General features: G+C 34.4%; 1 protein-coding gene across 1 annotated transcript; it reads right to left on the bottom strand.

The window, feature by feature from the left end:
- Positions 1-12848: 12848 nt before the first annotated feature.
- Positions 12849-26011, bottom strand: LOC149772597 (uncharacterized). The gene is made up of 2 exons (XM_089947592.1): positions 25913-26011; positions 12849-15213 (listed from the first exon to the last, which is right to left on the bottom strand). Exon 2 carries the CDS (start codon positions 15137-15139, stop codon positions 13592-13594), a length of 1548 nt encoding a protein of 515 aa, XP_089803718.1. The 5' UTR covers positions 15140-15213; positions 25913-26011; the 3' UTR covers positions 12849-13591.
- Between the last annotated feature and the right edge of the window lie 991 nt (positions 26012-27002).

The raw sequence follows: 27002 nt of genomic DNA, 5'->3' as shown, positions 1-27002 counted from the left end.
TAAAATTGCGTACCGTAGTGTTGCTTTCTTTCAGATATTGTGCGTCCTAGCACTAAACCCTGTTATTTATTTTACAAGTCAGTTACCTGGTCCCCTTTTCTTGTTTAACGAGGAAAGCACTATTTTTAGGCTTCCTCGGAGAAAAACTTCTCCTATCACAGGAATTGTCGCAATAAAGTTCGACCAAGGTTGTCACTTCAAATTCTCATTACTTCCAAAGTGTACGCCCTAATTTACTCTGACCGCTTGTACGTAGTGGTTCCTAAAGTTTCCCAAGATAATCATTTCTTTTGTCAGATTTTGGATAGCCTAGAATCTCTTAACTGCGTTGCATGTCAGCGTCCCATTGAAAATGACTATTGTCTACTTTCTCAGGACAGCGTTGTGATGCCACGGTCAAACCTCAATGTGTTTTAGATATTGGCCTTTCAGGTTTTGACACTGACTGGGAGGGGTAGATGAAAGGTCGAAGATTTTTCTGGCCTAAATGTGATAACATTTTAATGCTCAATGCATTCAACTTTAAGGTTCAATACTTATTTAAAATTCGACACTTTACAATGTACTATGAGCATGTAGCTACGCTGACGAGTTTTGTATAGTGGTTTTGTTGGGGTGTTAATCAAGGAATTCAAGAATAAATAAGTGAAAGCAAACGAATGTAACTATACTGAAGTAAAGGAATACATTTAAGTAACCAGAAATGTTGATAAGACTTTTAAAGGACATTTTGAATCTTGTGTTTAAGAATGTCAAAACATTTTCAAGCCATTACATTTTGTCTAACAACCTTCACAATACAACTTTAAAGATCATACGAAAGTCCCGCAAATTGCTATGCTCCGGATAGTTATAACAAATGTTGAATGTGATTTATAAAATTGAAAGAGTTTTCCGTCATTTTATTTTCCGAATTTAGTGCAGTAGTCATAGCTACAATAAAAACAAGTGTGTGTGTGTGTGTGTGTGTGTGTGTGTGTGAACGGAATAAAGATTTAATGAAATACCTACCGACACATTACTTTGAAAGAATTAAAGTTGCCCTTAAATTAAAATCTTGGTAGATACCTGAAAATCACTATAACTAAATTGTACCAGGCTTTTGAAAAAGTGTTTTCATCCGTTACAATCGCATCACGGATACATTTTCTTATACCTATAACTATAAAACATTTAACAACCATTGCACTATATAAGTGGTTCTTGGAACAGATCGTATTTGGTTGATGTCTGGCATGAGGTAATTATTTATACAGATATCAGGTAAACATGGGGCAGTGCAATTCAAGGATGCAAGCCATACTGAATGCTTTTTAATTTCTGAAAATCCATTTATAATTGCGGAAAAATTGTCATAGAACCTGGCTACAGAACCATCATTTTCATTGCCAAAACTGAGTTGGAATTTATATAATTTATTATTCCAATATTCGGATTACATTTCTGCCGTTAAAGATGCAATTTGTCATTGCAATAGTCAATATATTGGCTCTAACAAAGCAATTCGTCACTACAGTAGTCAATATATTTGTTCTAGCAAAGCATTTTGTCATTCCAATAGTCAAAATATTGGTCTTAACAAAGCAATTCGTCATCGTAATAGACAATATATTGGTCCTAACAAAGTAATGCGTCATCCCAGTAGTCAATATATTGGTCCTAAGAAAGCATTGCTTCATTCCAATATTATGTCAGTATCTTGGTCGTAACAAATCAATGCGTCATATCAATAGTCAATATATTGCTTCTAACAAATCAATTCATCACAGCAATAATTAATGTATTGGTACTAACAAAGTAATTTGTTTTTTGCAATGATCAATATATTGGTTGGAACAAAGTAATTAGTATTGGTCATAACAAAGCAATTTGTTATTGAGATAGTGTATGTTATATATGATCCACACTTTGAAAACGTGCTACTGTTACTCTGTTTTCCAACAAGACAAAATAAACTGGAAGAAGATAGTTAATGAAGATAACTCTTCGGAGAAATCATCCTGTTTTGGAATTCCGAAGGGAAACGAAAAGAATGTCATATAATAAGATCAAGAGCAAAATGGACTGAAGAATTAGAAAGGGTATCAAAATATTTCTTTTGTTTGAAAAACATAAACTATATATGCAAATGATGCTTAATTTGTAAACCGTACTCGTTTAACATTCATAATTATACTTTTAGATGCTATATTCCTATATTAAATTATTTCCATTTTGATCTTGATTCTCTAAAATTGCGGCGATATTCCTAAGTTAGTGCAAAGAAAGAATCTTTCGATGTACGTAAGGTATAACTTTAGTGGAAACTTTTTGTTGTTGTTGTAGGGTTTAACGCCATTTTTCAGCACACGAAAGGCTATACATGGCGTCCAGTATTAATGGTAGAGGAAGAACCCGGGAAAACCCCAGAAAGAACCACCGACCCACGAGAACCTACTGGCAAGCTTTCTCACATACCCACATTAGCCGAATCCTAGACTCGAACCCACGCAGACAGAGGTGAGATGGCAGTGATCCATAACGGAGAGCGCTTTAGACCACTCGGCCACTCGGGGCCCCATTTAGTGGAAGCAATTGCAAGCCAACAAAGCATGTCACTTAATAAGATACAAGGGACAAAATATTTCAAAGAGGTATTGGTGTATATTACGACGGACCAAATACTTTTTTTCCATATAATCCTGTGTGGGAAGTCATCACCAACTAAAATCGCATGTGTACTTTTCTTCCAAACCAATACTGGAAGAACTAAAAATCCATGCATGCGATATTATAGTATATACACTTGCATCAGCACGAATTGTAAATAGACTCATTCATCAATTGTTAATGATCAAACATGCTGGTTTAAAAAAAATAAAAAAAAAAAAAAAAAAAAAAAAAAAAAAAAAAAATAACATATGATGGAATTATGTACGTTCAAAACTAATACTGTATTCAGTTTTGATGGCTGTGAAAAATGTCTTAATCGCTTCTGGATCTCATTTTTTGTTGTTGTCGAGTTTAATTATAGTGGCGTGCGCACAATTGTCCATGTGCCACGTTTTTCTGACTGCACCGCAGCCTGCTAGTTGTTCCTGGGGAAGGGAATGGTGCCACCTCCCCCAGGCTATTATGGATTCAAGGAACCCTGATAGTTTGGCTTCAATCTGTGGGTCCAGAAAGGTCCCTTACAGTTGAATGGTTGGCTGTCATCAGTGGGAAGGAGAGCTCGGGAACGGTCCTGCTTGCTTTACATCGCTGGTTTCTTGTTGCATTTGCCTGGTGTTTCATGCGATTTTGGTTTTTTTTTTCGATTTTTTTCTTTTTCTTCAAAATGTTTTAAATAAGGGGGGGGGGATGTTCTATGCTGTTTATAGAGGTTCTTAGTAGAAATCATGTATGAAGAGAGATTTTCAAGATTATTATGGTATTACTAGTCGAGGTGTTTAGGGTGTGTTTCCTACGTTATGTTATTTATAAGTTTTTAGATTTTACCTCTTTAAGTTATTTATTAATTAATGTTTTTAGAGACTGAATGTTATTTATATTTTATTTAGCAAGAGACCGGAGTCCAAGCCGATTACACGGTTCGTTAAGGACATCTAGGACCGGAGTCCTAGCTGATTACTCGGTTCGTTAAGGACATCGAAGATATCCGATTTTGCGGTTTCCTTAGTTTTTTATAGGTGCTTCGTAAGTGAATTATGTATTAATACTTTTATAAAATTGAATGATATGTTATGGGTTTTTATGTGGTGGCTTCTAAATTTATTTAGCTAGTTACTGGGTCTTTTCGTTTTGTGGGGATAGTAATTATATTTTGTTCCTAAGTCCTGCTGAGTCTATGAATTTATTTATATTTTTATATGCTGATTGTTTATTTTTATTAGAGTCCATAAGTAACTCTGGGTATGTGTGTGGTGATCCATCTCTTTTTGGTTTTTGATAAATATTTTCCGAGCGGGTTGATATGTTGGGCATATATTGAATACGTGGTGTAGATCTTTGGTAGTGTGGCAGTTAAAGCAGTTAATGGTTGCTGGTTTGGGTCCTATAAACCTTCTCAAACTGCTTGCTCGTTTAGTTTTTCTAGTTATTATCCTGTTTATAGTTTTCTGTTCTAAATAGGTACCCTTAGGTAGCTGTATGTTCCTTTCTACGGTTTTTTTGGTTTCATGGTGCTTTTTACCTTTTGTGGAGGAGTTCCAAAAATCTTGCTATGTTTGGTCTATATATGTGTGTGCGAAGCTTAGTGCTTCCGTAGAGCTATAGTTAAGCTTGATAGAGTTTTGATCTCCTAGTTTGGTTTGTGCAACTTTGTCTGCTGTTTCGTTGCCAGAGATTCCAATGTGCGAAGGTATCCACATGAGCTCGACTAATTGATGTGCTGTGGTGATATCGTCGATTAATTGGCATGCTCTGTCAAGGAATTGTTCCCTAGAGTGTGTATTGCGATTTTGGATCGATTTGATAACGCTTAGGGAATCGCTTATATGACTGCTTTAGGTGTTTGGTTGTCTTTGATCCATTGTAGTGATTCAAGTATAGCCCAGAATTCAGTGGTGTAAATGGAGCAATAGTCAGGCAATCTGGATCCCGTTTGTATATTGAATTCAGGGATGACTATTGCTGCTGCTGTTCTTGGTGGGTTGTTTGTTTTTGATCCATCGGTATATATTTTAACATAGTCCGGGTATTTTTGGTTGATTTCCTTTACCAGTACAGGTTTTAGTAAGTTTTCTTGTCCTTCTTAATTGCCTAATTTGGTAGCTTCAGTGTTAATCCTTGGTGGTTTTTGTAACCATGGTGATTTGTTCTGGTCTGTATTGTTTGTTACCTGTTGTTTTTTTTTAGCAATGGTATCTTTTCTCTTAGTTCAAGGATTACTTTGCCACTTGGTGTGGTGGGTATGATTTTGGGTTTGAAGACAACTTTGCACTTATTTATAGCTATTTTGGTGGGATAGTTGTCTGGGTGGGTATCTATCTCATTTAACAATAATTTACATATTAAGGTATAAACAGTGAAGAACAGAAGAAGAAAACATTAAAAAAATTTCATTAATTAGTAATATTAAATATTGCTCAGAACACTATTTAGATTAGGATTCATTTGCTTACGGAAACACGAACATACCTCACAAAACTGAATATTAATTAAATCTCATTCTGCCGCTCTATCAACATTGAAGTGTATGTAAATACGTGAATATGTGAAGAGTAAACGTATTGATCCATATACCGGATTCTGCTACTTGAATTCTTCTTCATATATATATATATATATATATATATATATATATATATATATATATATATATATATATATATATATAATCAAGCATCAATGCGACTGTTCCTGTCTAGATACAAACCCTGTATGCTGGCCATTATTGCCACAACAGTACCCGTTTCAGACGAGTACTGCCTTAATATGGTTATATGTCTATCATTACATGGATGGATGGATGGAGGTAGGTAGGTAGGTAGGCTGGTATGTATGTATGTATGTATGTATGCATGCATGTATGTATGTATGTATGTATGTATGTATGTGTGTATGTATGTATGTGTATGTATGTATGTGTATGTATGTATGTGTCTGGATGGATGGATGTAGGCATGAAACTCAGACAAGCTAGCAGTGCGCTTGTAAATCACGTGATTCTCACGTTAGCCAGCGATGGTATTGGTGTACAGTCGATATGTATCAACACATATTTTAGGGTTTAAGTGACATACGTTAATACAAAAGTTTCTATCAACCTTACTTGAATGCGATATTCAACTTCATTTTATCAATGTCTGTTAGAGCTGACGTCAAAGTTTATATAATAATGAAATCTAGGTCAGATTCAATCCTAATTTTCCCGATAATATATATAATGAATATGACGTGTTTACATAGACGTATATATTGCTATTAAAGGCAAGCTAGTTGGCGGGTTCTATTACTATATTTAGCTAATATTCGCTTGATTGGTCACTAGTGTTGATTTAAAATTTGTCATGAAAATATCTTTGACAAATAAAACGAGTTGTGTGTTTATTTAACTTTCATCATTTGAAAATGTATAGACTATTTAAAAGACACAAAGATATATTGGCATGCACTTTCGAGTGATCATACAAATGAAAGGGGTAAATGTTATCAAAAAGTAAACGAATTCTGAGACCTGAAAGGATCTCATTCACGACTTATTGACAAAAATGTGCGCGCTTTAATAGCAGAAAGAAAGCTAAATGTAATACTTTTTTGTCACATTCCTAAACAAATATCGATGTTATAAATCGCTATTCAACCAGAGATCTGCTTGAGACAGTCAGGAGTCAAAAAAGCAGAACTTGTTATAATAACCGAACTCACTTAGAACCATGAGGCCTAAAGAAGGAAAATGTATAGAAATGCCCAGGCATAAGGCATACACTTACATATTGTATTTTGTTCCTACAGGTTGTTAAACTCAACATTTCCCTAAGTTTTCCCCAGCTAAATCGCAAATTTCACTAACATAGATTTTAATGTTCAGTCTAGACGTTACGCCAATGAAAGCAAATCAAACTTCAAGGGACGTGATTAATGAATTGTATAAGTTTTATTTCAGACTTGGGTTCTCTTGTTAAAATTCAGACCAGATAATCAACTAACAGAATTGGATTTTAAAAATAAGACACCGAACTACGAATTCCCTACCCAAACTCTTGTACAGGGCACAGTTCAATATTTATTAAATTGATTTACGGTAAGCTTAATACATCAAGGTAATGCCGACATTTGTACGAAAATTCATTTCTGAAACTAAAGCAAAACACATCCATCTATATCACGTAAGTGCTTATTAGAATAGTGTCATATTATTGCTTTCTCCTGACACAGATATTCTCCTAAAACGATGAGTGGCCACATCAACAAACATAGTATTAGAACATTTCCTGAACGAGAAGGCAATCAAAGATTTAGTGTTGAACTTGGTTTGATATAGCGTAATATAAAGCAGCCACGATGCTATTATAAGGCCCACTTGAACACGTGTAATGACGGTATACATGTATAGTACCCTGGAGTCTAGGTGCAATAAATCCCTGTAGTTAGTCAATCGAAACGTTATAATATATCACGTGATGTACTACACTTAATTAGTATCCCCTAGCAGGTGTAATTATCACGTACTTACGTAACATCTATTACAGAATAACGTGTTACATATTTCGTACGTATGTCTTACTACTACGATATTATTAATTATTGTTTTAGAATCGTGTCTCACTAAAATATCAATTTACCCGTTCCATTTTTTTTCGGGCATGTTCAGTCAAGGAAATTTGGAAGCACACTAGCGTTGTGACATAGAGGAAAACTTGCGAATATCCGCAATTAAATTTAGAATATTATCAATGCCATTGCACATGTACTTAAAATTACCACGATACTCGCACTATTATGAACATTCTCAACATGTAAGAAATTTCCTCCTGTGGAAAAAGCTGTCGAATGAAATACGGTGGGTGACTTTCAGTTGTTTTTAATTAAAATTTTTCATAACATTTGTACTATGTGCTGCCATTTAGTCAAGTAACCATGATCATATTTCGGGCATTTCCAGAAAACAATGTGAACAAGATAGCATGTGCGCAACCATCAACCATATTTAATTCGTGTAATATACAAGTAACTTCAATATGGCAGTTAAATAATTTTATTATATACGTGCATCCCTTCGCCAAAAGGAACGAAGCTGCGCTGATGGTTTTGTTGGATTTACCATCGTATGAGTCAGAGTCGATATGAATATTTATGAAAGAATGTCCGTAGTATAACTCTAAGACGGTTGGAAGGGAGGTAACTTACACAGGAAACAATGCAAGATTTGTTACCCCTGTATGTGTCTTTGTCATTCAATTTACGACAGGCGAGGTTGTCATCTAATTACTGTCGCAGTTCAATGCTATAGCTTGTTCGACCTCTTCTGCAAAGAAAAACAATCGTATAACATGTAAAATAATGTCACTAATATTCAAGCATAAAAACAGGTTACAGATATTCCCAAGGCAAGTTTCCAACTTAGCCAGGGATGACCCTATCAGGTCACATTAAGATATCGTGCATACAAGTAAATTTATGTACAGAAACTACAACTTAAACATTAGGATTAACGCGTAGACAACAAAAAGTCATGAAAATAAGATGAGCAGATCACTGTTATCCTATTTTGCACGGGGGTGGAGGTGGGGGCGAATTAAGGAAAAAGGGCACGACGATAGCCATGTTCCATTATTTGCAATACATCAAGCAGAAGCACCTGTCAGGAAAAATATGTTCTAACAACAGGGATACTTTAAACTAAAAGAAGCAAGGTCGTTAAAGTAAAAAAGTAGATCACTGTGATCATGGGTGCGGGGGAAGGGGTGGGTGGGTGGCACTTCAACTCTAAACAGGGTTTGGCCTACACCCGTAAAAGCTTAATAACTGACCACTACATGCACACACACATACCCAAAAAATAAAAAAATAATAATTAATAAATAAATAAATATGCGGGTCTTACTGCCTGTGATCTAATATATCCTGTTAGTTCCAAATTATTTATTAAAAATAAGTTTCATAAAGATGCATACCTACGGCTGAAACACTCCATAAACGAAACGTTAACGTTCCGTAACCTGTTAATATAACAACTTTCACGTATGAAAAGTACACTATTACGACCTTCGTTGTCTATTTCAGTTCGAAATGAGCAAAGTGATATATTGTCGTTGCATCCATATACCATAACTTGAGTCATAGTCAATCGCGTCGGTAAAATTAAAAACTGGGATTAACCTCTGAACAAGAAGGCAATTAGTGAAATAAGCACAAAACTTGTGTGTATCTAGATAAAGTAAAGATAACATACCCTGGATGTCGCCATTTTATTAAATGACTGTCACATCGCCAGTTTTGTAAACTGTGTATTATATGCATGCACAATATCGAAACAATTTGGAAATTGCGACAATTCACCGAAATGGCAAGGATCAAGCCAACCTGAAATTACTAAGTACGATACACCAACCGTCACTTTTAGAGTATTGTCTTCCTTTAAAATAAACCTTTTACGAGAAACAAAGTCATGTAAAGATAAGCTTGTGAGTGTCAAATATGAATAACCGTGACCTACTTATGGTTGAGGAAGTAATATGGATGACGATGCTTCCACGTACGTACAATATGTGTGACAGACACGCGACAGAAATAAGTTTGAAAGTAAAGAGTGAGCAATCGTATTTTCACCGGACTTGGCAATTTTATATCTTTTGCATGCGAAAACAAGCTCCATGTTAAGTGAGTTTGAACATATTATTTGTCTGGAGCTTAATGGCACATCAAAACGAGAATTTCATATCCTACTTGGGTAGTTGTAATAAACGGCCTTTCTCAGCTACAAACCACGATCGCCAAACCCGTTTTGATTGAGCGATATTCGAAACCGCGCCCATCTGGTCGCGTTTCCAGCACGCTAACCGCTAAGCAAATGCGGCTCCTGCCATTCAGACATAGAAATATTAGTGAGAGACAGATAGACAGACAGAGTGATCATACTATGGTCACACTTAAGGATAAAAAAACTTTAATTTTAGCTGACCTGGCCAAAGGAAAAGTGACCCTATGGTATATCTCTGCATCTGCCGTCTGTATTTCGTTAGTCCGTCAATTGACAGTCTTCAGACTTCATTTATGATCATATTTCGATCAGATATGATGTCCAAGTTTATATCGCGTATATTAATGAGGGGATCCTGCATCTGACTGGCTGAGTTTGTGAACACGCTAGAAGCCATATTTCTGATTTTGCTCAAATTTTGTATGCAAACGACATCCACGCATATAATGAGGTTATTTTGCATTTGATTGGCCCAGTATGTGACGGCTCTAACGGCAGTATTTCTAATCATGTCTGGTATGTAAGGTTATATCCCGACTAATGAATCCGATTACATACGACATTTCTGCGTATTAATGAGGTGATTTTGCATCTGTTCATCTGAGTTTGTAAACACATTAAGGACCATATTTCTGACCATATTTGGTTCATAAACGGTATGGCATAGCGTATCAAGTTCTCGGATCAGTTCGATTGCATTCCTGCAAATTAATGGGTATGTCTTGGATGTGACTGCTTGACCTTGTGAATCCATATAAACAAATAGATTATATTAATCAAACTTGCTTTTCACGTCTTCTGCGGGGGGGGGGGGGGGTATCTCAGAGGAGGAGGGTTTATGATACACCTATAAATGCATGCTGGATGAATAGACTAACTCCCGTTCCAGTGCTAATTGTGTACAATTTAAGAGTGTGGCCATGAGTAAGTTTAAGTTATGAAAGGACAATGCTGGTTGTATTAATGGCTTATCCTTTTTAAGTCAGAAGTGTTGTCCATTACATGTCATCAAGGAAAGAAGATTAACGACACCATTTGGTGGCATTTGACATGCTGTTTAATTGTTTCTTCCTTGAATAACTTCGACTAGACAAGATGGTGCATTTACATTATTTTTGTATATACGGGTAAGGTGAGCAGGTTCGTCGGATATAGTAAAACGATTTGAAAACAAAATTGTCCTGTACTTCCTTTATGGGAGATATTTAACTTATATTGTTGCTAAGGAAGTTACAATTTACAACAAATATGATAGATAATTACGTAAGAAACGTTCATACCAAGTTTGATATTAATTCGGGGTAATATATAAATTTAATTTATATCGTATGCTTGACCTTTTTAAGTGACTGAGGGCAGAGTTTTGACCTACTTACCTTTGTCATTTTTGTAAAGATGTTTACTTGAATTCGAGTTAAAGACCTGACCTTGTTTACAAACTTTATAGATTCTGGAAGCGACATTGTTTATGAATTTGATGGAATTTCCATTAGAAATGACCCGCAGTCAGGGCATTATGTTGCGTGATAGACAGGCGACAGTCTGTCTATAAAAAAGAGTCTGTAACCAGTCTTCATTTCTGTTTTAATATCGGTATGTGGAGTCTTATTTGGTTGTGTTCAGATACAATTTGAGACTTTTGAAAATTCATTAAAAGTCATTCTGATTATATTATTGTGGTACATCACGAAGATTGGTACGCCAGCACATTCAAGACTATTTGAATATGTATGGAATATTCTGTACTTTTTTTATTTTTGATAGAACATTAAGGATACGTTGCGATTAAGTTCAAAGTACTTAAAGTAGCTCTTAATTTTTCACTTTCTTACTATAGACTCATTTCCATCATGCGATGGGTGGTTGCGGGAGAGACAATTATCAATATACCAAATATTACTTTCTCAAATAGTTTTTCATTTCTATGACGAGCAAAGGACTTTTCATACCTGAATATGTACTGCCTTTCATGCCCTGTTATTTAGAGTTTACATAAAAAAGTTGCAACTAACACTGTTATGAGCCATTTCACTCACTGATTTTGACTTACTTAACTTTGTCATTTTTGTAAAGATGTTTACTTGAATGCGAGAGCATTTAGGTCAGTCAACAAAGCCCTCATTATTCCGATAGAGCATGAAGGTTAAAGATAGTGCTGACCTCGTGGATTATATAAATGTGATAAGTCAGAGATGATAACTGTGTAAGATGTTAACAAAATCTTTCTGGTCATCATATAGCATGGTCACATGACTCATCATTTGGATCGAACCATGAGTGGAACGATTGCTTAGATACTATATAGACATGATTTAGTATTGATTCAATGGTTCTCTAATGGATTGAAATAATGCTAAAACATCTTATCATGTCAAGACTATAATAAATGTATAAAATTTATATCAGTTATAGAATTGCCAAGTTTAATCCATCACTGCCCTTCAGTTCAAAAAACCTTTTGTCATCAACTAAATTAGCTGCGATATCATTTAGGTCAGTCAACAAAGCCCTCATTATTCCGACAGGGCATGAAGGATAAAGATAGTGTTGACCTCTAGGATTACATAAATGTGATAAGTCAGAGAGCAGGGATAGAATGCCCAAATATATGAGTGATTTTGGTCTTAAGTACTAAAAATATTAGCAATAATCTTTTATTTTTCAGTCTGTACATTATATTTCAACAATAAAAAGTATGTGTGGTAAATGCCGTTTAAAGTGGTATTTTTCAAACTGCCAGTAAAGTCTCAAGTATATGGATGGGCAATGAAATAAATGCCAATATTTGGTCAAAGGTTAATCTAATTGAATCTTAATTCATTCATTTTCCTTAACCTATCATAAAATCAAAGTTAATCTCAAAATAATCTAATCTTGATTCAATTAAGTCCACCTAAGAATGACATCAGTTATCTGCCCATTTCATTTTTACTTTCGAATGGTGCGATATTTAGGACAGATGGGTAAAAAGTAGTCTAGCAAAAGTCAATTAATGGTGCATACAGTGAATTTGTAATGCACAGCACACCTCCATAGGAAATGAAGCCACGGACAGGACTAATCAAGGGTAATTAGGACAGATGCTCTGGCCCAGATCTACATGCATAAAAAAATGGTGCAAGATGGAATTTTCGTTTGTCAGAAATGGTTCAAATTTAAATGCTAAGTATCAGAAGCTGAGTGAAGTGTCTATCAAGAATCCTGTGTATATATATATATATATATATATATATATATATATATATATATATATATATATAGTTGGTCCCACATGTCCATATTATATGTTCATCAGAGCATATACACTGTCAGGTAACTATACTATCCACAAGGGATTTTCGTTTATCCCACAACCCAAAATAGTATGTAACAACAACTGTTACTGGTCTCTTTAAATTTACCAACAACAGAAGCAGCTATCGCAAAGAACAATGAGAAAATGTAATACAAGATCAAAGACATTCATTGTGACAAGTCAATAATAACAAAAATGTTATCATATGTGTGTGTGCGTGTTGCCAACAGACAAATATTTGTCAGTCCTGTTTCTTTAACGGTTCACCTGAGATGCTGGAAGTATGGACTGTGATTCCTAAAAAAAATAATGAGCAGCAGACAGTGGAATAGCATGGCCTCTTGCTGGCAACAAGCGGCAACATCTGAGGCACAATTTAATGATCAAATACTTATCAACAGAACATTTAATTTCGATTTCTATACAACCTTTAACACGTTCATTTACAAAAAAGTGATTTGTATTGCCAAAACAAGCTTTCATATTGGGAAACATGAACTTGTAGTTGTACCAGGTATCCAGGCATTGTACTTTACTACCCATGAACTTTCTTAAATCAATGAATTTAGTAAGTGACAAAAATGTAAGTCTTGGGAGAGCCATGAAAATACATACTACAAACAAATATTACTTCACAATAGTGACATATAATTTTCTATTACAATAATGGTGACAACTTGTGTTAATGACAATATTAAATGCTTCATGATATTTGTTGATATAACTCTTACCCTCAACAATACCATGTATAGTTATTTAGTATAGGGTAGATAACTCTTACAAAGAAAATTACTTTGAATAATATTTTCTGTGTGGATGATGCCACTCTGTACAAATCTGGTCACTGAACATAATGATTGTTTCCTCAGTAATTTTTTAACTTGTTACGAGTTTCAACTTCTAGGTAAAGGAACAACTTCATCAACGTCACTTATATCTTTTAAATTTCTTTCAACTCCATGCTGAGACAACATATGTTCTTTCAAATTATCTGGCCTATCAAGAAGCATTTTCCCACACACTTGGCATGGAGCTTTTCTCCCAACCAATTTACAACTGCTCCTCATGTGTCGGAAAAGATTTGATTTGGTGACAAACTGCATCCCGCATAAAAAACATGAAAATCTTGTTTCCGAGTCTGAGGTATTAGGTGATGATAATTTCTGTAATTTAGTCAAAGGTGGAGTTGTACTAACTGCTCCTCCTGACATGCAGTCACTAAGCTCAATGGAAGAAATCAATGTGTTGTCATGGGAACTGTAGAATACATTCCTGTGGAAACCCCCATGAATATTATCATCATGTGCAAGTCTGTTATTTGACTGGTTAACTGCCTCATTTTCAGATAAATCTGATCCCAAGCCAGTAGATTTTTTTGCATCTGTATCAAATATATATGTATTGGATACAGACCTTTTTCTACCATGACTTAAATTCTTGCCAGTCATGCTTGACTGCTTCTGGGAGTCAAAGGAGGTTATATGAAAGGCTAAATTTTCAGAAGAAAAGGGAATCTCTCTAAGTGCTAAGACTTCATCTGAATTATTTTCATCATCCTGTGTCTCAATCTTAACTATTACACAATCTCCATCATCTTCAAGTTCCTCACTAAAAGTTCTATTCCGTTCTTCTCTTTCTCTCTCTTTCTTTTCATGTTCCGCTTCCTTCTCCTCCTCCTCCTTCTGTTCCATACTAATCTCCATGAGCACTTCATCGGATATTGTCTGATCATCTTTGATAACTGTTGTTGGTCTTCTGTCCACTTGTACTGTTTTCCTTTTACATTCTGTTGCTGGTAATGTTGTATTCACAGACCTATGGTCTAGATACATACTTTGTCCATTTGATGCAACTGGTTTTGAAGTGAATGGCTTCTCTAAATCATGAGCCGGTATGTCTGATTCACCATCTTTGCTTGAGTACATATAACCATTATGACTAACTGGTGAATCTGATATTACTTCCTCTGACTGTACTTTTAAGTGTTGTGAGAACTGCTTTTGCTTCTCTTCACGCAATCCATATTTTCTCACAGTCGTTTCTTTCCTGTTAAAACTAAATGGACCTGTCATTTCTCTGCTGCTAAAACTACATGGACTAGTTATTTTGTCTCTATCACTTATCACTGTAGTGTTACTAGATGCATTATTTTCTGCAGTCAGTGTTGTCTGCTTACCAGGACTCGGATTCTCAAAGCCAGCTAAAGTTGCATTTCCAAAACTTGCATTTCCAAAGCTAGCTAAAGTTGCATTTCCAAGATCTGGCTTTATGAAAGTCTTGTGTATCTTGACCACTTCATACTGCTTATGTTTTGTGTCCCTAAGACATATAATGCCATCAATCTCCACCTCAGTGCCAGAGGAATACGCTTCCATACAGAGAGTCACAATGGCCTTCTGTATGCCACAAGTTATTTCTTCAGAATTGGGTGCCATAGCCATGTCAAATGTACAAAAAATTCATTAAGTGATGATTCAGATTTTACTTGTGAACCCCTTTAAATGTCTTTGGAAGTCTAAAATGGAAAAAGAAAAAAGTAAATACACAACTGTAATGATGTTATCTCTCTCTCTCTCTCTCTCTCTCTCTCTCTATATATATATATATATATAAAAGTATAAATTTAGTCTTTGGATATATTATAAAAAACAGCTATAGCAATGAAAATAATTATTCATCTGATCCGTAACCTATATCAGGGGTCGGCAACCTTTTTTTTTTTACATAGCATGCCACTTTTTTTTCTGGATTAATTACAAAATGAATGAACGTGTGCCACCAATAAAAGAGTAACACTGTTAAAATTGAGATTTTTGGCTGCCCTTTGCATGCCACAACAAACGTCTTGACATGCCACCTATGGCATGCATGCCTTAGGTTGCCGACCCCTGACCTATATCACAGGAAGACCAGAAACATGAGCAAATAATTACCAGCCTTTCGTCAGAGACAATATAAGTACCAAATACTTAAAAGTGGTTGTTTAGAAAAGGTAATTAAAATATTGCTGTTGCTGGTTAACTGCCTCATTAGGTTCTGTTGCTTAGAAGATAAAGGACAGATTAATAGATACACAGGATACTTACAGACTAAGAGAGTGCATCACAATATCTCTATGCTTACCACTAGAGCATGATGTTAACAATATACATATTCAAGTGATAATTAGTTTACATATGGTAACCATAGTAACATATTAAAAGTAATGAGAGCAGAGAGGAATTTTTCATGAAAATATTAGAAAAGCCAACTTCCACTGAATTAATTAATTACACAGTCTTAAGAAGCCAGTGGCCTTAACAGTCGTCTATCATTACCTCCTTACAACATCCATCCTTCATGTACTGTATATTACTATAAATTCACGTTTTCTACAAGGAATACAATGATTTTTTAGAAAGCTTTACTAAAACACAATCATCAAAATAACAATATTCCATCTGTTAAGAAAAGACAAAAAAATAAAGTAACAATGAAACTTTCATTACTGCAAAACATACCCGGTACACAAAACCATGAACATAAATTAGTTCTCCTTAAAAGATGGACTTTTTCATGAAAGTGTACTGAATATGTGTATTGAAAGTATATTGCATGTGTGTATTGAAAGTGTACTGGACATGTACTGTATATGTGTATTGAACATGTGTATTGAAAGCGTATTGGATGTGTGTATTGAAAGTGTATTGCATGTGTGTATTGAAAGTGTATTGTATGTGTGTATTGAAAGTGTATTGTAGGTGAGTGATTAACTTGATTTCATCTTTTTGTCCAAACACTGTAACATAGTTTAGAAAGCAGCTTTGAGTTCGGCATGTGAGTTGCTGACCAAAAATTATGGGGTAATATATAACAGGAGAACATTAGGATTTGTGAATGTAATTCATGTAAATAAGTTTGGCCAACATCCAAATTTATCGCTCATGTTTACAGTGATAGCTTTCAGTAACTAGATACTGAAACAATAGTGTAGAGTAACATCTACAGTAATTAAACAGTGTAACAATAGTGTAGAGTGACATCTACAGTAATTAAACAGTGTAACAATAGTTTAGAGTAACATCTACAGTAACTAAACAGTGTTTTTATTATTTTATACATAAAAATTCAACAAAGTATGCACTAAGAAATTTGCTTTCAAATTATGATAAACAATATTTGGCATTTAGTGCAAAATCTGTTGTCATATTTCTCCTGTCCTAAGCAGTCCAGGTACAGTACTCAAACAACATTGCTTTCTTCTGACAAAGGCCCAGGGCAAGTGACTTGAAGACAAAGATCACCTGCTCTAACTAAAAATTCCACTTGCCTGTCAGGACCATCGTTTTTACTATTAGCCACTGTTTTTACTATTAATTTTTACATGAAACTGAAACTGCCCTTTTTAGAATACATATAAATGTGTGTGCAAAAATTATGAGTAAATTAAAAATAATGTTTTCTTTAGGTCCTAATGAAACCCAGTACATACTATGAAAATAATTTCTGCTTTACAGTATTTTCAAATACTTTGTTCACTCAAATGTAAGCATCACTTGTTTCTTAAGGTTGAAAAAATCTGTAGTAGTAAATGTTATCTGCAAACATTGGCTAAAGGTGTGTAAACAGGATGTCATATTCCATTGAATTTAATACAATGTGTATCTTGGTCTGGTCACTCAACATGCTGACTATTGACACCACCGACTGTTGAACAGTCTAGGCCAGTATTATACACCATAAACAGCACCTAGAAATCTTTGAATGAAGCTAAGTCAATGACACCTTTATTAACTGCATGAAAAAGAAACATTTTGTAAATCAGATATAGCAGCCTTTGAGTGTTGTTTCCTTAAGGAAGTTATGGTATTTTACATTTCAATGGATAAACAACTCAAAGATAATTTTACCTCATGATATTTCATGATCCAATGACCAATGTCCAGTTGCTTGTCAAATCCTTTGAACTGGCAGTGATTTACAAATGTTATAATAATAATAATAATATTAATGAGGACTCTGTATAGCGCCAAATCTTTAGAAGCTCTAAGTGCTTTACAACATTAGACAACACCTATAAGATAAAAAACTTATAATGATATGATTACAAAAACTAACACCAAGAAATTAGAAAACATTAAGAAACATGCTGAGAATATTTAAAGTAGGAAACATTATTAGGTCTTTAAGTTTATTCTTGCTGTTGAAATAAGTGAGTTTTGAGAGCCCTCTTGAATGTGATCACTACGTCTTTGTGTCTAAGTTCATTGGGCAATTCATTCCACATTGCTGGGCCCTGGTATGCACAAGAACGCTGTCCATATGACTGTTTTCATGGTTGGAATAATGAGTATACGATTGTCAGAAGAGCGTAAGTATCTTGCTGGTGAGTATCATACAGGTGAGGTCAGATAGGTATGTTGGACTAGAGTCCGACAGTGAAACATAGCACAGAGAACAAATTATGTGTTTGATTCTGGATCGAATGGATAGCCAGTGTAGGATACAGAGAAATGGGGAGGTGTGCTCTGATCGTGGTAATCTAAGTATGATCTGAGCAGCTGTGTTTTGCACTTTTTGAAGTTTCTGGAGCAGATATTGAGATGAACCAGACATAATTGAGTTACAATAGTCCAGTCTTGAAAGTACTAATGAACACATAAGTGTTTTAGTGACAGCCACTGAAAGGTATTTGTGAACTGAGCTGATGCGTCTCAGCTCAAGATATGCAGACTTGCATATGTTCATGACATGTTGGTGCCATGTGAGAGTACTGTCCAGAGTAACACTTAGGTTTTGTACTGATTGTGTAAATTTAATGTTGGTGTTGCTGATATTTATTGTTTGAGGTAAAGGATATGAATGAGAAAGTCTTTGTGTTTTATCGTCATTCATCTGCAGCTTGTTACATGTCATCCATGACTTCACATCAGAAATGCACCTCTCTACACCTTGGATGGTAGCATTAACTTCAGTTGGGTGGCTAGATTTGTATATTTGGGTGTCATCAGCGTACAAATGGTGAGACACTGGATGATGATCTATGACACTTGAGAGTGACTGAGTGTACAGAATGAAGAGAACAGGTCCAAAAGTAGACCCATGTAGAACACCACAACATAGATCAACTGGGCTGGAGTGTATTCCATTTGCAGATACAATTTGTGTCCTGTTGACCAAGTAGGACTTGAACCACAGTAAGGCTGTATCATGAATGCCAAATGCATGCTAGACATTGAAGTAATATATCATGATCTATTGTGTCAAATGCTGCAGACAAATCAAGGAGGGTGAGGACTGTAATCTTTCTGCTTTCCAACGCAGAGAGAAGGTCATTAACTACTTTTAGAAGAGTAGTTTCAGTACTGTGGCAAGGGCGATATGCAGATTGTACATTGCTAAAAAGACTGTTTGAATTTAGATGAGATACAAGCCAGGATAGAACAACCTTTTCTAAGATTTTTTATATGAATGGGAGATAAGAAACTGGACAGTAGTTCTTTAAATCGTTATGGTCTAGTGTTGGTTTCTTCAGCAGAGGCTTTGCAATGGCAGTTTTGAAAAATTATGGGAATTTCCCAGACGAGAGAGGTATTAATAACATCAGTTAGTGAAGACATTTTTAATGAGATTCAGGTGGCTAATCATTCATGACAAATACCTTTCATTCCAAACATCTGTCGAAAAACCCTCAGAAATCACATTTTTTATCACCTAGCCACCTTGAAATCAGCAAAATCAATCTCAGACCATTATAGCTGGCTCATTTCAAAGGTAACAAACTTGCCTCCTGCAAAGTTAGGACTTGGAAGTTGGCTTATCCCATATACATACAATAATGGTTTAAATGTTTAAATTTTGTTTTTAAGTATTTATTTCCTATTAGACAAAACTTGTAAATATTCACATCATCATGAGAAAATGAATGATTAACACTGACACTGCTCTACAGTTTCATATTTTGCATAGGGTTATAATTTTAAAGAAAAGAATTTCCCAGAGTTTCCTCACTGGTTATACATGCTATTTAAAAAAGACGTATATCTTAGGTATTTTTCAAATAAACTTTAATTCCCTTTTTGTTTTAGGTGTATGACTGATGGGTGTAATATGGGTTATAGAGTATACAGCTTAGCCTTACATCAGATGTGCACCTTTCAAACACTGCTAGCTCCACTTAGTCATGGTCACATCCTAGACTTCAGAGGTAAATTGTATACAAAAGAGCACATAACATTTTATTACATTTTATATATGTAGTAATTTATCCATTATACTTTCAGAAGCTGGTATTGTCTAGTAGGGCAAAATTCATTTTCCCTATTTTAACAAGTGCTAAAGATAGTGTACTTTAGACTAATTCAGGCTGATACTTTTACCATACGGAAGTAGTCATTTCAGTTACCACTGTGCTTAGATCATGTACAATTTCCATAAGTGCAATATCCAAAGAAACGTCAGCCACATTACATCAAAGTAGCATAGAGGTATGCGTACATTCTCTCCACTGTGCCTGTTTCAAATGCAAGCAACTTCACCTTACATAAGTCAATCTCTCAAAAGTACATAATAACTGCTGAGTGCCCCCCAATTGAGTCTGACAGGGACCACACCAATAATCAAATGACTTGGGGGTAAAACTTCAGAGTAAATTCATTCAATAAACGTGTAATTTATGTCACAATATTTTTATTCTGTTTATGTTTACCTAATGCTTATATTTGTCTGCATTATTTAGGTAAGCAGAATGTTTGAAAATTCAATTATCACTGATATCATACATACACTGTTCTCATACATACACTATCATACATACTATTATCATTCATATACTGATATCATACATACACTGATACCATACATACACAGATATCAGACATACACTGATACCATACATACACTGTTATCAGACGTACACTGATACCATATATACACTGTTATCAGACATACACTGATACCATACATACACAGATATCATACATACACTGTAACATATATACACTGTAACATACATACACTGTTATCAGACATACACTGGTATCATACATACACTGATATCATACATACTATTATCATGCATATACTGATATCAAACATACACTGTTATCAGACATACACTGATACCATACATAGACTGATATCATACATACACTGTAACATACATACACTGTTATTAGACATACACTGATACCATACATCAGTAAGCATCAGATAACATTAACAGTCTTATTAGATTTCACCATCTTCAATAGTTACGTTACTTTGGAAACCATAGCAAATTTTGAAGCCTGATTATACTTTTGTCTGATGTCAATGCCATCATGCTGTATAATTTTGTAAAACTCCATTATAATTTGCTAGAAAGCACTTTATAATTTTTATTTAGCCAAAAGATAATCAGGGATCGTCCTGGGCTTCGCCAATGTCGCAAATTGCGATTTTTTTTCCTTATTGGCGACAAAAATATCCCATCTGGCGATTTTTTTGGCGACATACTTTTTGGTTATTTAATTTGTACATACAATCATGGATTTGGACTGGATAAATTAAAAGGCAGAACGAAAGGAAGCCACAAACTTGACTAAGCAATGCATTGGTATCAATCTGTTACATAAACAATCTTTTGTTCTTATTGACAACCCCATCTTTACAGTGCATTGTTACATCATAATCTGCTTATGCTGACATCTGGGCTGAGTACTGTATGCTGCGATACAGTCAATCATGCTACCGCACTATACCTACAACTGACCGACTTCTTAAGACGCGAATAGAACAGATACAATTAATTGTATGGCTAATCCTTCTGTATTTTTATACATATACCAATACAATAGTTTTGCTGAACTTTCATAGAAAACTGATAAGCTTTGAAGTACCGACAACTGTGTATAAATACAAAGCCAATGGAAACAATCTAAATCACAATTACATCTGTCGCCAGTGCAGCATTTTATTCATTGATCTTTTCCTTTTGCCATCAATCCTGTGTTATGGCTGCAGAGACTTAAACTCCGCAACAAGAAATAGCAAAAAAAAAAAAAAAAACAGTTTTGCATAATTAATAATAATTATTTATTTCTCAAAATACAGGAGTGAAAGAATCCCTAAGTTGGGTGTGAATTTATGCTTATATATACGGTCCAATATTGCCAGGTGTTGACTCGTGTAAGTTTCATTCGTGGGAATGGAGATCCTATTTTTCTTGTCGAGAAAATTTATACAGCATTCAGTGATCATTCTTGGGATTTAGGAAGCAATTCGCTACAAGCTTTGTGAAGCTAGCCATAAAGGGGGGGGGGCTGCTGAGAGACTACTGGTGTCACCTGTCAGCACTGTACACTGTGAACGTGGATTCAGTAAGATGAACTTCATAAAAACTGACATCAGAAATAAGCTCTGCATCTCATCTCTCAAGAATTTAATGAGAATCAGCATGTACAGATGTGAAAAATTAGACTTTGAAACTGCATTCAACAAGTGGGCAGCCCTAAAATCGCGACGGATCTTCATGTAACACTTTGTAACATTTTGTTAATGCTTCTTGTAATTAAAGTATTAACTAATCCATCTTTTGTAATTTTCATTGCCTGTTACATTAATAGACTAAATTAACACTTGGAAAAATGTACACTACTTTTTTTGGCGACACTTTTTGAAAATTGGCGACAAAATATTGAGGTTGGCGATTTTTTTGGCGACAGCTTTTTAAAAGCCAGGACCATCCCTGGATAATGCATGTGCATTCTTTGCTTCATTATTAACATGTGATCATCAATACTCATCAAGATCAGTTTCACATGAGAGGAAAGCGGCTTTGTAAATGTTTACAAGGTGAAGACAGATCTCGTTTATAAATTATATGTGTCAATTTGACAGTCTTACATGTGACCATGTAGATTATGAAAGAAAAAAAAGAAGACTTTCTTGAAAATAAATGTCAATAATTATTTTTATTTTTATTGGGTTGGGAATGTTTATTTTACGTTCATGCTAAATACTGCTAAGCCCGACAAAACCCAACAAAGCCACACAAAGTCAGATTAAAAAAGAATGTGTATTGTTCATTATATTGATCATTCAAGTAACTTAGCCCAAAAACTAGTTTTCAACATATTATGCAGATTTAAATGACCGAAAATTCTTTTTCATTATCTATTTAACCCAATACAAGGACAGAAAGATTTTTAAACTTACAATACTGGAAAATATTTACAGTTGATATAAAATTTAAGGTATGTGGTAGTTAAGTGCTACTCTAATTCGATTAACATGAGTTAACACGTTTTACAATCACGAGTAGGTGAGTAGACACATGCTACCTTTAACTGAATTAACATAGAGGTAGTATAAGGGCAGTTACAAAAAGTTGATTATGCCAAATATAAGTTTACTAATATGTAATTGTGATTGTTTTCGCTTCCTTTCTGTGCATACCCGAAATAAAGTCAAATTTAGAGTGTATTAGAGCAAAACAATTCTTCAAAATGTTTTTGATACTGTTTTGGTTTTTTTCTTTTCAATCTTATTAAAGGTAATCAATTTTGGACTGTAATTCAAAGAAATAACAACAAACAAACATTACTGAACATTCATTAGTACAGTGAATTCATTAGATATGCTATTATAAATTATGAAGTGGAATGTAGTGTAGTAGATCATTAATTTTATTATACTTTATTATTATTTACATAAATTAACGAGTCTGGAATATAACTGTAAGGAAAAGCATGGAAATGACTGTCAATTATTTTTTTGGTGGGGGGGCACCAGACTGATGCCCCCTACTTAAATAAAAATATAAAGTGTTTTTCATGTATTTCCCCCAAGATGTAGGTGCTTGTTTAAGGTTTACAAAAGAATTCTGATAAAAATTTGAGTTTATAACTATATTTTGTCAGGGTATTTATTGAGTCTGAGCATTGTTTAAAGGGTAGTAGTCTGAAACATGGGTCCCATCCCCATTTCAGATTTTCTATCCTTAATTTTTGGTGATCTTTGCCAAAGATCTTCTATGTCCCATGCATGCTATGTGTAGCAATTATACAGTGTGTGTATGCTATAAAGTCTTTATGTAGGGACAGTGGAACTATTTTCCCAATTTTACCCAGCTGTCTTAATATATATTTTAATATGGACTTTTCAAATGCATTTGTCTAGGTATAAGTTTAGATATTTTGAAATTATTTGCAATTTAGAATTTTGGTGAGAGAAATGATGTACTACAAGTTGAAATTAAAATGAAACCTAGTGTTTTATCTGAGTGACTATCGTGTGGCGTTTCTTGCATTAAAATTTATTTCCAAAATGAAGCAGGCTTTTTGTTGTATAGTATTATTTACTTCTCGTGGGTTATTCTGATACTCTTTTGCAAGCCTGTCCACTTCGTGTAGTGCATTGTGACATAGCCATGTGATGTCTATGCATCGTGCTTTATCCACATGAAGGTTCCCTGTTTCCCTCCTAATATTTTATACTTTCTATTTTCTATTTTGTTAGTCCTTTGCTATTGAGTAACCTGTTACATGTTTAGAGTGTTGTTTAGAAGAAGAAAAAAAGGGAAAACTAAGATGCCTTTCTTATGAAACATCGAAAAGTTTGTTTAGTTTGTCAACCTATGTTTCGACAATCAGTGAAATGAACAGTTTATAAAAAAAAAACATTTCAAATATGTTTTCTTTTCAGGCTTTATCATTAATTATAATTCTATTGAAAACTAGTCCTTCCGTTTGGATAAATTATTCGTCAATATAATTTAAAATATACATTTTTCTAATATGACTTTGCACGACTCTGTCAGGCTATGTATGGCTTAGTCGAGCTTTGTATATCAGGCATTGCATAATTAGGATATACTGAAATATTGCATTTTCTTTCGATAATCACTCAAATGAATACTTTATCAAATAATAAACATTTTACATATGGTTTTCTTAATATTCGAATTCGAACTTTGCCGCCAAATTTTATTGGTTATTTAATTCGGCATAATCATGTTGAAAACTAATCCTTCAGTTTGGTTAATTTATTCATCAATATAATTTAAATTATAAATACGCTTGTCTAAAATGACTTTTATAACTGTCTGGCTATGTGTGATTAGTATATATTGAAAAAGAAACTGCACTTTCTTTAGATAAGTTCAGTGAACAATTTATAAAGTAATAAATGTTTAATTATGATTTTGTCATACTTTGTTATTACTCTTTCATTATTTGATTTCAAATTTGTACTGTGACCTACTTTTCGGGCATTTAATTTTGCATAAATGTTGAAAACTTGTCTTTCGGCTTTGTTAATTTATTCATCAATATAATTAGTAATATAAATATGCATTTTTTATTTGACTTCACATGGCTTTGTGTGGCTTTGTTAGGGTTTGTCGGGCTTTGTCAAGCTTAGCAGTATTTAGCAGGACCCTTTATTTTTACAGCATACAAACTCAAGTAGGTTATTTAGTGTGCAGGCAACTGGAGTATAATGCCTTATAAAACAGCACACCACTTTCACTGACCCAGACTCATTCAATGGTAAGTTTTAATCCATGATCCTTTCAGCTGCATGTCTAGTATGCTAATATATGAACCAATCTGACTCCTTAAAGTTCCCCATACACTCATCATTGACATTAGCAAATCGATCCTGGTGTGATGCATGTTTCTGCTGAAGATCACTGCATGAATTGTTTTGTTTTATTATTTACTAAGGTAACAGGTTAGAACACATATATTCCTATTATTTACCATGGTGGCAAATTAGAACAGATATATTCCTATTATTTACCATGGTGACAGGTTAGAACACATATTCAGATTATTTACCAAGGTAACATGTTATAACATATATATTCATATTATTTACAATTGTAACAGGTTATAACATTCATATTATTCACTAAATCTTGCAGCGTTACATAAATAATATCCTAAACAAACACCGTCATACTAAAAGAATAAAAGAATCTCGTTACATTTGTAAGAGATTATTTTACCAAGGACTCAGATATTTGGAAGACAGGCTGGCTTTTTCATGGGTATGCTACGAAACTCTAACACGAATACGGAGAAATATTAACTTGATGCAGAGTTATAATTAAATTCTAGCACTTTGCATTCATACACATCAGCAATGGAGTAGAAAACAGTGAATCTTGATAGGAAAGATCCTTCTATTTTGACACATTTTTATATAAAGAAACCAGACTTTCTCATAAAGCTTAATAAATAAATACTTACTACAGTGATAAAATAATTATAAAAATTAATCACAAAGAGCATTTAGAGACAAGAGACAGCTACAGTTTTTTCTTGTTTACCCTTCTTCGACAAACAGGAAGTTCAACTCCACTGGAATGTATAAAGTATAAACCACGATTCCGCCATAGAAGCGGATAAGGAACCGGTGCTCAGCGTTTTGTAAGGTTTTCCAATAAAGGTTTAGAATATATATATAGTGTACGCTGTATTAGTGATATACCACAAAATGTATAAAATTTTCATTAAAATGAAACGATGCTTGCATACAGCGTGCATGCTATTTATATATTTTATTTATATCACATACAAATGCACATATTTCCCGTTTGATCGGAATTAAGTTATGCTCCGGGAAACTGTGTACTGACCGAGTGAATGAACTCCTCACATCCCTGCGAGTTTGTCCGCTACAATATGTAATTCCATGGCTTTTCTTGTTGTTCATAATCACATTAACAAATTGATTAGTTGATTATTTTCTTTGTTGAGTTTCTATTATTTTTCACATTGATTAAATCAGTATAAGACACTTATGACGTAAACATGAAAAATTGTTTTTATCAAGAAAGTAGAGTACTACAAATACGATAGCTTCTTGTAAACATTGAACGCTTTGCACTCACGTACTGGAGCATGGAAATTAGCGTAGAATAGAAACTAAGCGAAATGACGAACCAAAAGAGGTAATTAAAATATATTATATAATATATATTATTATATGAGGATGTATATTAAAATCCCTATTTTTGACGCATCTAGGGACCTCGATTGCTACAAATATTGACATCCTAGCGCTAAACAAGTAATTTCAATAAGTCGGTCCATACTGTTTGGTATCGAACCTAGGACCTCTTTATGCGGGATAAGACAACTTCGCCTGCCTGCACGTTTCAGTGCCCATACTACCACGGCTACCGCCACATCACTAAAAAAATGTTGTTTTGGTAGCCGTTCAAATACGGTGCTATAACGTGCAGACACTCTCGAAACTTAGATACATACATTGTTTGTCCCAAGATACGTTGCCACTGGCTAGGTTAGTTTTTATTTATATAAGGGAGTAATGTCA

Source organism: Sinohyriopsis cumingii, unplaced genomic scaffold (genome assembly GCF_028554795.1).
Source record: "Sinohyriopsis cumingii isolate HCF-2022 unplaced genomic scaffold, ASM2855479v2 utg001348l, whole genome shotgun sequence".
NCBI classification, from domain to species: Eukaryota; Metazoa; Mollusca; class Bivalvia; order Unionida; family Unionidae; genus Sinohyriopsis; species Sinohyriopsis cumingii.
This window is presented reverse-complemented; position numbering and strand designations above follow the sequence as displayed.